At 36.7% G+C, this 12,972-nt stretch overlaps 1 protein-coding gene across 4 annotated transcripts in view; it reads left to right on the top strand.

The window, feature by feature from the left end:
- The window catches only part of LOC131149042 (helicase protein MOM1), a 102,051-nt gene that overhangs the window by 40,326 nt on the left and 48,753 nt on the right, over window positions 1-12,972 (top strand). For all 4 annotated transcript variants that reach the window (XM_058099086.1, XM_058099083.1, XM_058099085.1 and 1 more), the window contains exons 6-8: window positions 302-489; window positions 642-772; window positions 858-1,136. In XM_058099086.1, the coding sequence (XP_057955069.1) occupies window positions 302-489; window positions 642-772; window positions 858-1,136 (598 nt within the window). The remainder of the gene's footprint in view (window positions 1-301; window positions 490-641; window positions 773-857; window positions 1,137-12,972) is intronic.

Genomic DNA, 12,972 nt, shown 5'->3' with positions numbered 1-12,972 from the left:
TACCAAATACATAAGTTGTTTGGCTCTCAGCCCTTACAAGCTCTTCTTCATCTTCATCCAGAAATTTTTTTGTTTGAGATAATCATAGAACAGTTAATATTTTCTGATTTGTTTGAAATTGATATATTGGTGTTAATATAACTGTTATCCTGACATCTTCAATATATGCATATATATATATATATATATATATATTCTATATCACCTGTAATATATTGAATGTTGAGTATCATATGGTCTTTTCTTCCATTTTCATGGTTTTTCTGTGGCATTGATTAGAGAAACTTACCTAAAATTTCAGGTGCTGTGATGGAAAAGGGTGCAAAAGAAGCTTCCATCTGTTTTGTCTGGACCCTCCTCTGAATGATGTTCCACCTGGAGTTTGGTATTGTATTTGGTGTGTTAAGAAGAAGATACAGTTAGGCGTGCATTCTGTGTCAGGAGGGGTAGAATCAATCTGGGATGCTAAAGAAGTGGTGTCAGACGATGGTATATTGGCGAAAATTTCTAAAATATATATTAAATTCCTCATAATTTCTTTGCCTTATCTTCTTGTGACATATTTTGTTTCTTTTTCTAGTATGCAGTTAATAATTTCTATTTGTTGATAATCCTTAATTAAATGTGTGGTATGTGCTTAGGATTGCGAAGAGAGAAGCAGTATTTTGTTAAATACAAAGGTCTTGCTCATGTTCACAATAACTGGGTTCCAGAAGCCCAGCTACCTTCTGAAGCACTTCTGCTTCTTGCAAAATTTAATCGAAAAAATCAGGTAAAGCACTTTGATCTAGTGGACTATTTTTATATTATTTGAATATTACAATTATCTCTCCCTGAAACATGTTTATGTTGTCTAGGTCACTAAGTGGAAGCAAGAGTGGACAGTGCCACATCGTTTGCTGAAGAAAAGATCCTTAAAGTTTCCCCATCTCCTTGAGGGCAATGAGGGCAAGCATGTTGGTGATTGCCATTATGAGTGGCTTGTGAAATGGTGTGGTCTTGATTATGAGCATGTTACATGGGAGTTGGAAAATGCTTCATTTCTGGAATCACCTGAGGCTGAAAGATTAATTATAGAGTATGAGGATCGCTGTGAGAAGGCAAAGAGTGCTTCTGATCCTTCTAGAACGGATAAGGTGACCCTATTCGCTTGATTAAGTGGGAAAAATGGTTCTCATGCTTGTGCATATTGCATATGCAGCCTGCACAAAATAGGACACTTTTTTTGCTGGGAACTTAGATAAAACTAGAATTTTATGGTTTGGGGTGCTGAGATGAAAGACATAATAAAAAACTAAAATATGAGGCCCTTGTGAATAGTAATAGATGTAATCGAAATTTAAAATTAAGCAAAATGTTAGAGAATTTGTTTGTTGCATATGGAATCAATTGCTTTGAGAGATGTGTGAAACAAGTTAATTATAGTAGTGAGGTAAGAAAGAATGAAAGAAAAAGAAGAATTATAGACGAGGAGCTATTTATTCATTTTTATGTTACTAGTTTGTCGCTTCCATATTTAATTTATATTTTCAATTTGTTATATTTTTGGTATCACAATTTATCTTAGAAAAGCTTTAATATTTAATTATAATTTTAATTTGTTACGTCCCCAAAAGTGGAGATTACAATACAATTCTTCTTTCTCTCTCTCATACATATTCTCAAAGTCTCAAATGCGTCTCGTGACATGAAGAGGAAGTACCAAACTGGGATCAGAGCTTTTTCATCAAACAATCATGATTGACAAGCCCGGAAGAGTCAAGGTCTCGAGTTAGGGAAGGTCAAAGAAAAGAGTCGAATATTGGTTCATCCTCCGCTTTGGACTATCATTCTTTTTTGTTTTGCCAATTTGTCACATTCACACAACAACAATAACAACAACAGCCAAGTTTGGTCACTCTAGTTGTGTTTGGCTGCATGAATCCTTTTCCTCTATTCAGCACAATTTAGGGCAATATCTTCTGATGATCGGAGGATGTTAAAGCCTTACTATCTCAGTCTAAGTCATTGTTGTTGTAGGTCTAGCCCTGCCCCTCCTACTGCCACTAACATTTTCTCTCTCCTTCTGCATTGGTTGTTATTTGGGTCTACTTGCAAGTGCTGAAGCCATCTTAGCTGCTTGTCATTGAACTAACTTATGATGTGTTCATTTCTTGATTTATCTTTAAGAGTTTTATGATTCATCAACCTTAGCATTCATAGCCGGCCAACATTCTGATTCACAGAGTATCGTCTATAGCTGTCTTATTGAACTTTCCTATTAATAAATGGTATCGTATGAGCAGACAACATGCCCAAAGCAGTTCTCTTTTTTACTTGACCGACTTTAACACTATGTATTACATTTTCTTCAATTTTTCCTTAGGCTTGCATAATAGATCCATGGTATCTAAATTTTGCTACTATTAATTTTGTGACCATCCAGCTTATTCTTTTTTCCAACATCCCTCCTGAAATGACTAAAATTACATTTCATGTATTATATCTAGTTAAAACTTCTGAATTCTAATCTTCTCTCATAATCGAACTTCAATTCTATTCCACCTCTTGTTTTATGAGTCAATACAGTATCATTAGCTACCAACATATAAGTATATAACAAAGAAAATTAATTTGGATATTTCTAGTAAGTGCATCCATCACAAATGCAAAAAGGTTTGGGCTATGAGCAAGTCCCTCTTCTTTTTTTTGTGTGAATCTATCATAGGCTTATCTAGTTAAATTTCTAGACATATAACCAAACAACCCTTGTTTCTAACCTTTGTCTTTGTTGAATTACCATTTCCATAAGTTTTATTTTTTGACCTTGTACTCATAAGTTTAATTCTATGATAGTTCTTGCAATTTGAATATCTCATTTATAACAATCGATTCAGATCTAAAATAAGACTTTTGATCTTGAGATTGGACAAGGTTGGGGAGATCTCTTTCCTGTTCATGTTCAAGGATAATATTACTTGTAATAGTTGGGTTAGGTCTAGAGGCTGTTATTTGGTTTGCTGATGGATTATCAGTTTTTGGTTGGATGGAATTGGGTTATTGAAGTGTTTTGATGTTGATTGGGTGGACAGAGATGGGAAAGTATTTGGAGTTAGGTCTGGTGTGGAAAGGTAAGAAATATTCATTGTTTATCCTTGGTGGCACAAAAAGCAACAGGTGGTGAAGTTCTGGGAACGATTTTGTGAGGTAGCTAAGGAATTTCGTCAAGATTTTGAAGGTATAGGTGAGCCTAGATTTTCAACTCATAGATCATGGAGAGATGTATTACTGGAAAGGAAGAAAGGTGAAGGAGGAGGTTGTCGAAGTCAAGTACAATCTGGTAATTAGGGTGTGATGGTTGGGAAAGAAAAATATTGTTTTTCGTGTGGGAGTGTGATGTAGGACAATGAGCAAGACCTTGAGAAGATCCTTGTTAGAGAACAATTAAGAAGGATTTGGTCAAGGGATTGTTGAGTTTAGCTAGTAGTTAATTGTTTGTAATATTTGTGTATCCTGGGGGTATATTTGTGATTTAATGTAGTTTTAAGGTTATATGTGTAATTTCATGTGTTAGCGGCTTTCTTATAAATACTCTGTGAAAGCCATGTTGTAGGTGGTGGTTATTGAATTGAACGCATGATTTCCCCCTCGTATCACCTCTCCCCTTCCTTCTATCCCTTTCCTCCCTTCTATCTCTTATGGCTGCAGATCATTGATGCTGCCCCTGCATCATTTGGTATCATAACCCAATTACAATCTCCATCCCTGCTCTGCTATTTCTTTTCTTATTCTTCAAAAGGAGAAACATTTCTGTACTTTTTTGAAAATTCCGGTTGTGTCCCCAAATTTTCTTATTCTCACAACATCCCCCTCATTGTCAAATCCGAATTGCCCCGAAACTCCTTCCTCAACAATTTTGTCGTCGTCTGACTACTGGATGGCTCCCATTTACCGGCCAAACATTCTCCAACTGTTGGCCTTCCAAAATCCCTAGTTTCTTGTGTTTTCTCATCTCACCACCACCACCACCACCACCACCACTACTGTAATCCCCATCCTTAGATCTATAGTCGCTTGAAGTTTTATCGTTAGGAGGCCGCCTCCGGTGGCACATGCGCTGGCGACATGTATGGGACTACATCCAAATTTTTTTGCATTTTCTTGTTTTGCGAGATATTACCTCCAGCCATAATATCTTGGGTTTTCTCTACGATATTTTGATCCAAAGCGTGATTTTATGATCACAGACACAATGTAATGCAAGAAAGCATGATAATTTGTCATAAAAAGCTTGAAATTGTCACTCCTAGCATAAAAAAACCATGTTTTATGGCTGCAATTTGTGAGTTTTCCTAGTGAATTTGTTCCATTTCTACGTGATATTCAAGATTAAAGGTGAGAAGATAAGTCTTCAAAATTGAGAGTCAACTTTTACTTGAATAAAGTGAAATCATCATTGATGGATGATTGCCTATTAATATGGCTTCTACGAATGGAGTCACTTGTATACAACTTCATCTAGAACCCCAACCAGGGCCTTATAAGATATGTTGGATTGATAACACTTCCTTACATGTTTGTGAAAGATGTTCAGTACCTATCCAAATTGGTGACTATTTTGATGATATTTGGTGTAGTATCATACCTATGAATATTGGCCATGTACTCCTTGGTCATCCTTGGTTGGGTGATTTGGATGTGACTCAAGGACAAGAGAACATATGTCTTTGACTGGTGGTAAGAAGATCATCTTGAAACCCACACTACCAATCAACCAGACAAAGCATCTGTTAGAGTTACTCAACTTGAAGACTTTGCAAGAAAGAAATGCATGTGTTTGAATACATTCAAAGTATTTTAGTCATTCCTATTGTTAAGTTAGTCATTCCTGATGTGTTTATTGATGCCAGCTCTCAATTCAAGTCTATGATGCTGCCAAAGGATTGAGGTTTCTTGTTTCGCTTAAGGTTTGTTAAGTTTGTCATTCATGATGTGTTTATTGATGCCAACTCTCAATTCAAGTCTATGATGCTGCCAAAGGATTGTGGTTTCTTGTTTCACTTAAGCTCTAGCTTTAGAAGGGTCCAAGTTTGCTTCTTGTGATCCTCGAACATTTCAAAAATTAAGACCAAACTTTTTCTAACTATGGGAGATTTGATGTTGGACAAGAAGCAAGACCTTGGGAAGATTCTTGTTTGAGAATAATTCAGAAGAGTTGAGAGTTAGGTTGTTATCTGTATTTGGGGCTTGTTTGTAGTATTTGTGTATTCTAGGGGTATGTTTGTAGTCTAATGTAGTTTTAAGGGTATGTGTGTAAAAGCCATGTCGTAGGTGATGGTTGTTGAATTTGAATTGGATTGAGGCGTTCCCCCTTGTATCTCCTCTCTTTCCTTGTTCCTCTTCCTTCTTCCAGTTTCCTCCCTTCTCTTTCTAATGGCTGCAGATCATTGATGCTGCCCCTGCTTTAGATTGCGTTGCAATTGAAGGAACCTAGGGCTTTGATGACAAAGAACATTGCAGCTTGAACAGAGTTGAATGATCATAATGTGAAGGTAGCTAGGGTTCTAGAAGGAGGCTCCTTTGCGATTCTATCAAACATGATTGGATTGTGCTTACAGAAGAGGATGCTAAAAAAATTGGGCCAGGATGTTTCCTCCTTATTTTGGACTTGGCCTAAGTAACTGAAAAAGGAAGAGCTTTTTTTTTTTGACTAACTTGGGCCACTTAATTGAATGGGCACATAGCTTCGGTAAGAATGGTCCAAAGGGCAGCTTTTATAGAAGGGCCATGGTTGTAATTAGGTCCATTCTTCGGTAAATGGTGTCTTGGTCACTTCCTGGTTGGGTCATGTTAATGGGCAAGCCCAAAATTTTGTTCTTAGATTTTATAATTAGAGCAAAGAAAAAGTGGACCTTCAACTCCTTATTAATAAAGTCTAAATCCATTCTCTAGTTCTCCAATATGTGAGTCGAACTGAACAAGCTTTGGAGCGAATCTAAGATGCTAGTAGCTTGGACTCGAAACAGGATTGTGGCGGTAAAGATGTTCTTGGTTTTGTAGAGGGACTAGGTGGTGGTGTAGAAAAGAGTAAAAGAGAAGATGTTGGTTTTTTTTTTTTTTTTTGGGGGAGGTTTTAATTCTAATAAATTGAAGGGTTTTAAGGTTTATGCTCATTGAACGATGACTTAAATGGGTGCAGAGATTAGGAACTTACATGAAAATGAGAGAGAAAATTTTGGTTAGTCAAATGCCAAGGAGTTATTCAAAAAGAGAGTTAAGTATTGTGGAAGACCAACTTGCTAAGAAGAAGGATGCATTTTGTGTAAAGGAAAGTGAGGTAAAGAAATGGGGGAGGCTTTTTGATATTGATAATGACGATCTTTGTGAGTTTGATTGTGATGGGCGTTTGTTTTTGGATGAGATTTGTGAACAATATGGGTGCAAATTTGACTCTTGTGATGTACTAGGGGATTTATCATATGTTCGTCCATTCTTGTTGGAAGGATTGGAGGAGGGTTTCTATTTTTGATAATGATGGGTTGGTTAATAAATTATTGCGTAATGGGACCCTATCACCTCTGTAAATTTTCTTTTATTCATGATAGACATATCTTAAATGCGGTGTAGGTGGCTAACAAGATAAATTATTGCGTAATGGGACCCTATCACCTCTGTCAATTTTCTTTTATTCATGATAGACATATCTTAAATGCAGTGTAGGTGGCTAACAAGGTGGTAGAGGATGTGAAGAGGAGCGGCAAATAGGGTATTCTTTTTAAAGTGGACTTTGAGAAAGCCTATGATTGGATCAATTGGGGCCTTTAAGGATTTTTAGATAAGGTGATGAGTGAGAAGGGTTTTGGCAATCTGTGGAAAAAATAGATTAAGGGTTGTCTCATTTTATCCCAAATGTCTGTCATTGTCAATGGTCAACCGAGAGAGGAGAGATTGGTTCAAGGCCTCATCTTCTACCTTTCCTGCTCACCTTAGTTATTGATATCCTTAGTAGGTTGTTTTTTCATGCTCAGGCTAGGGGAGTGATCATAAGCCTGCGTGTGGGGAGGAAGTGGAGGTTTCACACCTTTAGTTGCTGATGATACCCTAATTTTTCTTGGTGCCAATCTTGCAAAGTTTAGGAAAGCTGTTTTGCTGCTCAAAATATTGGAGAAGATCTCGAGTCTTAGATTAATTTTCCTAAGAATGGTTTAGCTGATATTAACATTTGATAAGAGGACTCTTTAGAATTTAAAATTGAGTGCTGGATGTGATTTCATTTCATGGAGCCGAACTTATCTGGGCCTCCCCCTTGGAGGTAACCATAACTTTGAAACCTTTTGGGAACCTGTCCCCTATAAGGTGGCTAGGAGATTGAAAGGATAGATGAGTGCTTATTTTTTCCTTGAGGATCGTGCTACTCTCATTAGTGCTTCTTTCTCGAACATCCCAGCTTTTTATCTCTCTTTGTTTAAAGTCTGCACTAGAGTGGCTAAATTCGTAGGGAGGTTTATGCGTGATTTCCTTTGGTCAGGTTTTGGGGAGGGTAGGCGTGACCATCTTATTAGCTATGACTTGGTGAGCAAACTTAAGTCTGATGGGAGTTTGGGCATTGGGAATGTAGTATCCAAGAACATCTCTCTTATAGGTAAATGGCTTTGGAGATTCCCTTTGGCATAAGGTGATAAAGTACAGTATGGAATCAAATGGAATGGGTGGGAGACGATGAGCAGTGGCATCACATCTCATGCTTGTCCCTAGAAATTTTGTCCCAGGCCGGAAGTCAGTTCTTTCCTCTCATTCAGTTCAAAGAGGGTATGGGCAATAAAGTCTGCCTCTAGGAAGATGCGTGGATGGGGGAGATTTCGTTGGAACTGAAGGTTCCTCATTTTTTAAGCTCTCTTCTCTTCATAGTGCTCCTATCGGTTCCTTTATATCTTTAGAGGGGGTCAGTCTTTGTGGGATTTCTACTTTAGAAATCTCAATGGACGAGAGGTTGATGAGCTCACTTCCCATATTTTCTTACTGGACCAACACAGTCCCTTTTTCAGTGAGGATAAGAGAGTGTGGGAGGGGGACTCTTCAAGTATATTTATCTCTTACTTTTTTCTCTCCTACCTACAGGAAATCCATTCCCCTAATCATTCTCCCTGTTACTGCTGTCTTTGGAGGGTTAAGGTGCTGGGGAAGATTTGGGCTTTTGTCTGGACCATGATTCTGGAAAGGATTGACATGCATTATCTGCTTCAGAGGAGAAGACCCTGTATGGTTCTCAGTGCTGATACGTGCTTCTTTTTTTGTGAATACAGTGAGTCCAATGTCCATTTCTTTGTGCATTGCAAGGTGGCATCACAGCTTTGGAATGGCCTTTTCTTTCTGGCTGGGGAATAGTGGGTGGCTCCACAAAAGGTGAGAGACTTGTTTCTGGTTAACTTCAGGGGCTTTGGAAAGAGCAGAAATTTCAGAGCTCTATGGCCTGCAGTCGTTTTCTTTATCCTTTGGACTTTGTGGACAGAAATAAGGGCTAGGATTTTCAGAAGTTGATCAATTTCCTCATGACTTTTGTGAGAATGAGTGACTTTCCTTGCTGCTTTGTGGGTGCACTCCTTGGGTTCTAATCTCATTAGAGACTGGAAGGCAGCTCTTTTGTAATGGTTTTTTGTTTTGATTTGCATTTTGTTCATATATTGGTATTTTCCTTTTTCATAGGTTTTTTTAAAAAGATTTTCAAGCTGCTTGGAGAGGACTATGTACTCCATTTTCCTTTTTTAAATAAATTATTTTCTTTTTTTATATAATTTTTTTTTTTACTGTGTAAGGATGGAATTCTATGCACACTTGTGGAGGAGATTCCTAAGGAGGAGTTAGAAGCTCAAGTTCTATTGGATAAAAGGAAATTAAAGATGTGTGATTTTGGATGAAATAAAGTGCATATGGGTGGTGGTAAAAGTAAGGTGGTGAAGGGTCATAGGGAATTAACAAATATTGAAGAGCTCAGCGAATTATGATGGAAATGGATTGAAAGAGGTTACCTTGGTTAATATTCTTTAGTTTTTAATTTGGTTGTTTCTGTTTTTGTTTTCTTTCTTTTTCCTTTGGTGTGTGTTCTGTTTTTTCATTTAGTGGACTTCCTGTCCCTTTTCGTTGTACCTTCTCATTTCTCTATCTAATGCATCCTTTTTTTTTTTTGACAAAAAAAAAAGTTATTCTTCCCTTCCATTTTTTTATGAATATATCTGTTGTGGTGTTAAGACTTTCACTTAGAATAACTTTTACAATCCTTAATTGATAAACTCTCTACTACCATAGTTAAGAAAGAAACTTACTTTCCTTTTATCAATCCACTCTTTTTGAAGGTTATTAACTGTTTTACTCTCCTCTTAAAGCACGAACTCATTGTTATACAATAAATATGTGCACGCTGAAGATACTTATGTTTATAGGCATATACATACACATGAACTAATCAAATATTGAACTCTTTTAAATAAAAATTTTCACTGAATTAAGCCCTCTTTGTCTCCCTCTTGAATATTTCTTTGACTCATAATTTATATAATAATAACAAATAGAAACAGCGACAACAACTACGGCCATTTCAAGCATATTTAAATAATAATAGGAAAAGTAACAAAATATCTAAAATATATCCATCTTGCATGTTAAATTAATTAATCATTTACAGCTTTTAGATGATGGAATGAGTTAATTATATTAGCAAGGAAGGGAAAAAAGAAAGAGGATGAAGAAACTATAGCAAATGAAAACAAAAAATATTTGAACTGGAAGAAGACAGTATTTATTTTAGAAATAGCTTTACTTTCTTTCTACTTTCAGATTTGTTACTTGTATTGTTACCAGCCTATTCTGATCAGTTGCTTTTTTTTCTGGTTGGGGGAGGTTGCAAGGCCCCTGCTATCCCACTCTTCCTTTGTCCCTGTTGTCACTGGATGGATTATTTGTATATCCATCAGTTGTCTTTTAACAATGTGAAAGTACAGCATTCCATTGAGTTGGAATATGTATCTTGCATTTAAATTTATCTGGATGTGGTAGTAATGGTGCTTATTTACATCAATTTGGTACATTTAGAAGATGTTCTGGCAATAATTACCATGTAGGAGTTACTGACCTAGATAAATCTTTGCTTCCATGCCTAACAAAAACCTATTTATTGTTACGACAGGCCAAAACTTTCCTGAGCATGCTTACCTTTAAAATGAACCAACAAGATCATATGCAGTAAATAAGATCAATGATAGAAATGATATGGGATTTTCCGTTATATTTTCCTATAAAACTTTGAAACAATGGTTTTGTACAATTCAGTGAAAAGATAATTCTATGTATTAACCTCAGACTAAGAACTTGTGAAGCTACTGAGTGATCAAGACATGAAACAAGACATGGTGAATCTTTCCAGAAAATGTCTTTAACAACATCTAAAGGATATTCAGGGATAAGTTGTCTGACATATTATAGATTTTTTGGGCACACACCAGGTATGTAGTTAAAATCAATTTGCAATTGCAACTATTATTGTTGGGAGCCTTTTTTTTTTTTTTTCCTTTTTATTATCTGAAAAAGCCTTAGTTCATGTGACGTTTTTCTTATTTGTTTATTTTATTTTTAATCTTTTTTTGTTTCTTAATTTTTTGGGTGGGAAGACCAAATATACTCTGGTTTGCTCTAGAAGTGGAGAAGAATTGAAATAGTATTTCTTATTATTGTAAAATTAGGTACAATATGAATGTCTTATAGACTACAAGGATACTCTAAAAGGAAAGAATAATAAAGTAAAGAATAGAAAAAAAGGAAGGAATGACAATTGCTAACAAATCTCCTAGAATATCTCCTAAGAATATATCCTAGAATATCTCCGAAGATTATTTACATAATTACATAAATTTCTCCTATAATCAAGGAGAGTTGACTGGATACATTTTAAAACTTTCCAACACTCCCCCTCAAGTTGGTTTGAAGATGTCTTCCATAGCCAGCTTGCCGATCAAATTTTGAAATATCTGCTACTTGTTCAGTAGTAGAGATATAGGGTAAACAAATCAGTCCACTGTCCAGCTTCTCCTTTATAAAATGCTTGTTGACCTCAACATGTTTTGTTCTATCATGAAGCACTGGATTGTGATCAATGGCTATGGAAAATTTGTTATCGCAATACAATCTCATAGGTAGCGGATCAGTGACTTTCAATTCTTCCAATAATTTTTTAATCCATAACACTTCACAAACTCCATGAGCAACTGCTCTAAATTCTGCCTCTGCACTACTCCTAGCTTCCACATTTTGTTTTTTGCTTCACCATGTAACCAAATTTCCACCAAAAAAGGCACAAGAACAAGAAGTTGATCTTCGATCAGTTATACTCCTGGCCCAATCTGCATCAGTGTATACCTCAACTTGTAGATGTCTATGGTCTTCAAACAATAGACCTTTTCCTGGAATTCGCTTCAAATATCTCAGGATTCTATAAACTGCATCAAAGTGGTCAGGCCAAGAGTGCATGAATTGGCTTACCCTACTGACAACAAAGGCTATGTCAGGACATGTATGTGATAGATAAAGTAGCCTTCCAACCAATCTTTGGTACTGGTCTCTATTGGTTACTTCCTCAGGCTTCGCAGGTTGTAGTTAAAGATTAGGCTGTATAGGTGTCTCAGCTAGTTTACACCCTAGTAAACCTCTTTCTCCAAGCAAGTCAAGCACATGTTTTCTTTGTGAAACAAAAATACCTTTTCTTGACCTTGCAAATTCCATACCAAGAAAATACTTCAACTCACCCAAGTCTTTAATCTCAAATTCATTAGCGAGCATCTATTTTAATTTCTCAAGTTCCTTGCTGTCATTATTTGTCAAAATAATATCGTCAACATAGACAATTAGAATAGCAACCTTCCCTTCACTTGAGTGCTTATAGAACTTGGTGTGATCAGCTTGACCTTGGCTGTAACCATGACCCTTTACAGCCTTTCCAAAGCATTCAAACTAAGCTCTTGGAGATTTCTTGAGCCCTTGCAATGATTTTTTTCAATTTACACACCTTATCTTTGCCAAGATTACCTTCCAAACCTGGTGATAATTCCATGAACACTTCATCCTCTAGATCTCCATTTAAAAAGGCATTCTTTACATCCAACTGGTCTAAGGGCCGGTTAGAATGTATAGCTAAGGAGAGTAACACTTGGATTGAGTTTATCTTGACCACTGGAGCAAAAGTTTCTTGATAGTCCATTCTGTATGTTTGTGTAAACCCTTTTGCAACGAGTCTTGCCTTATATCTCTCTATATTGTCGTCAGCCTTGCATTTAACTGTAAACACCCACTTGCAATCTACAGTTTTCTTTTCCTTTGGAAGATCAACAATTTCCCAAGTACTGTTGTTACGTAGTGCATTCATCTCTTCAAGAACTGCTAACTTCCAATCCGGATGATCCATAGCTTCTTGAATGGTCCTTGGAACTAATAGGTGAGAAATATTGGATGTAAAGGCCTTATGATTACGAGAGAGTCTATGGTATGATAAATATTTGGCAATGGGGTGTGTGGTACAGGTTCTAACTCCTTTCGTAATGGCTATAGGTACATTAAGGTTAGTAGATTGATCAACTAGAAGTGTAGTAGAAGGATTACCTGGGATTTCCAAATGACTAGTTTTTGGAGGTGGTGATTGATTATTGTAGAGAATGAGAATGAATCAATTGTATATTCAATTGTGTATTCCTTACATACTCAGGTCCCTATTTAACATGTACACAGAGAATAAAATATGGAAAAACAGAAGAGGACACAACTTGCATTTGAGATGTGTAGTATAGCTTCGGTTGGGGGGGGGGGGGTCTCAATTTATAGCCTCTGGCTTGTGGCAAGATCTCATGGTAGGTGGTGGTGGCTCACCCACCATGGCAGGTGGCGGTAGCTCACCTACCTTGGTAAGTGGCTATCATTCACCAACCGTGGCCGTCGTTCACATTGCTGGCCGTC

This window comes from Malania oleifera, chromosome 2 (assembly GCF_029873635.1).
Source record: "Malania oleifera isolate guangnan ecotype guangnan chromosome 2, ASM2987363v1, whole genome shotgun sequence".
Taxonomy (NCBI): domain Eukaryota; kingdom Viridiplantae; phylum Streptophyta; class Magnoliopsida; order Santalales; family Ximeniaceae; genus Malania; species Malania oleifera.
The sequence above is the reverse complement of the archived record's forward strand: the minus strand, read 5'-3'. Positions and strand labels throughout refer to the sequence as shown.